At 36.1% G+C, this 2,635-nt stretch overlaps 1 protein-coding gene across 1 annotated transcript; it reads right to left on the bottom strand.

The window, feature by feature from the left end:
• Positions 1–744: 744 nt before the first annotated feature.
• On the bottom strand, positions 745–2,257 carry LOC117180757 (parathymosin-like). The gene is made up of 4 exons (XM_033373248.1): positions 2,213–2,257; positions 1,914–2,028; positions 1,217–1,243; positions 745–827 (listed from the first exon to the last, which is right to left on the bottom strand). The coding sequence occupies exons 1-4, from the start codon at positions 2,255–2,257 to the stop codon at positions 745–747; spliced, it is 270 nt and encodes an 89-aa protein (XP_033229139.1).
• Between the last annotated feature and the right edge of the window lie 378 nt (positions 2,258–2,635).

Here is a 2,635-nt window from a genome sequence, read left to right on the forward strand (position 1 = left end):
GAAAACCTGTTATGCTTAAATACTAAGCAGATAATGAAGTAGCAGTGTCCAAAAATGATAAAAAGTTATTTAACATTCATGATTTAAATCAGGAAGCCAATAATGACCCTGAAAATGAAATTGACTACTGGAATCTTGTTTGTAAGAAGATTTAGCTTTAGAATAGAAATGTAAAGGCCCCTGAGTGGTTGAATATATTATGTGTGATTGTATGTGTGAAAATGTGTGTGGATTGAACGTGAGCTACGAATGCTCCGCTAAACAAGTGACCTGATCAGCAATGTGGCGAGTTACGTGCGCGTAACGTCAATTTCCGAGATGAACAACCCCTCTGTGGGTTATTTTGAACCTGGTTCAGAGGTCAATTACTATTGGCGGCTAGTGAAATTGACTTACACTTCGTCGCAATTACTGCTACTTGAACGCACACTGAACATCATTTTTAAACCACTATCTCTTCATTCACAATCCTCTATCACTCAGAATAAAATTACAACAATAAAAAAAAACATTGGAGAAGAATAATATTGATACACTAGCTTTAGAGAGTTCTATATTATTAAATAATTAATTATAATCTTTAAATTGATTAATTGATTCATTCACTGAATCCATATTATAGCTTCTCTTTTTCTTTCTCCTCTATCATCGCCTCTTTCTGCTCCCCCTCCTCCTATTCATCAACGTCTTCTTCTCCTCCACCTCCTCCTCTTCCTCCTACTCATACCCCTGCTCATTCTCCTCCTACGCATCCTTCTCCATCTCCTCCCTTTCCTCCTCCTTCTCCTCCTCCTCAGAAGAAGAAGACGACGATTTGATTGAATCAACTACAATTTATTTGTTTCAACCAAAGTGTCATGTATATCCAAGAAAAAAGTTCTTTTGGTTCAAGATTTTTTCAGAGGGTATGTTTTGGCCCGCTTTTCCCGTTGTAATTACTGCTACTTGGATGTACACTAACTATAATTTTTAACCACTATCTCCTCTTTCACTTTCTTCTATTTCTCAGCAGAAAAATACAACAAGAAAACATTGGAAAAAAAGGATATTTACGGTCTAGCCTTAGCGAATTCTTTAATATTAAATTAATAATTATAATTTCCGAATCAATTGATTCATTCTCTCAGCCCATATTGAAGCTCCTCTTCCTCAAACGCCTCCTCCTCCACCACAACCTCCTCCTCCTGCTCCTCCTGCTCCTCTTTCTCCTACTCACCCTCCTCTACTTCCTTCTCCTCGTCCTCTGTAGAATACGACGATTTGATTAAATCAAGAAAAATTTGTTTACTTTAATCAAAGTTTTATGTATATCCAAGAAAACAGTTCTTTTGGTTCCTGAAATTTTTTTCAGAGTGAACTTTTTACCTCACTTTTCACGTCATGAATAATGCGACTTGAATGCACACTGACCATCATATATAATCACTACCTCCTCTTTGACACTCCCCTATCTTTCATAAGAAAAATACAACAACAACAAACATTGGACAAACAGAATATTTAGACGCTAGCTTTAGCGAATTCTATAATATTAAATTAATAATTATCAGCTCCCAGGTGAAAAAGTTATATAAAGTGGACAAAAAATTCATAAAGAAGAAGACGATTAAGTTTATTAAACCAAATAAATTTGGTTCAACCAAAATTCCCTATATATTCAAGAAAATGGTTCTTTTGGTTCATGAGGTTTTTTTCAGATTGCATGTTTTTGCTCGCATTTCACGTCGTAATTATTGCTACATAAACGCAAATTAAACATCATTTTTAAACCACTATCTCCTCTTTCACACTCCTTTATCCTTCAGAAGAAAAATACAAAAAAACATTGGAGAAACAGAATATTTATACACTAGCTTTCGAGAGTTCTATAATACTAAATTATAATATTTGAATTGATTAATTGATTCATTTACTCAGTTCATATTGAAGTTCCTCTTTTTCCTCCATCTTCTCCTCATGCTCCTCTTCTTCCACCTCCTCTTTCTCCTGCTCCTTCTTACCCACCTCCTCCTCCTTCTCCTTCTTCTCCTAGTCATCAGCATACCAAACTCATCCTCCTTCTACTCATCCACCCCATCCTCTTACTCAACCACCTACTCCTCATCCTCCTCCACCACATCCTCATGACCAAACTCATCCTTCTCCCACTCATCCTCACCCTCATCCTACTAATCCTTCTCCTACTCATTCACTTACTCCTCATCCTACTCACCCTCCTCCTCATCATCATCACTAAATTCACCCTCTTCCTACTCATCTACCTAATCCTCGTCCTCCTCCACCACAAAATCCTCCTAATCCTACTCATCCACCTCTTCCTCCTACTACTCATGCCCCTCTTAATCTTCCTCCTACTCATCCTCCTCTTCAGAAAAAGTCGAGTAAGTTGGATCAACCTAAATTGATTAGATTCAACCCAAGTTTCATGTATATCCAAGAAAACAGTTCTTTTGTTTTAAGAAATTTTTTTTCAGAGGGTATCTTTTGGCTTACTTTTCTCATGTTTTTTTGTCTCACGACTTTTCTATATCAATGTTACAGTTTATTCTGATTGCAACATGGAAGAAAAATTGAAAATTTTATAAAAAACTGAAACTTTCTGGCATTATTCAAAGATAATATTATTCTAAAAAGT

This window comes from Belonocnema kinseyi, chromosome 9, assembly GCF_010883055.1.
Source record: "Belonocnema kinseyi isolate 2016_QV_RU_SX_M_011 chromosome 9, B_treatae_v1, whole genome shotgun sequence".
NCBI classification, from domain to species: Eukaryota; Metazoa; Arthropoda; class Insecta; order Hymenoptera; family Cynipidae; genus Belonocnema; species Belonocnema kinseyi.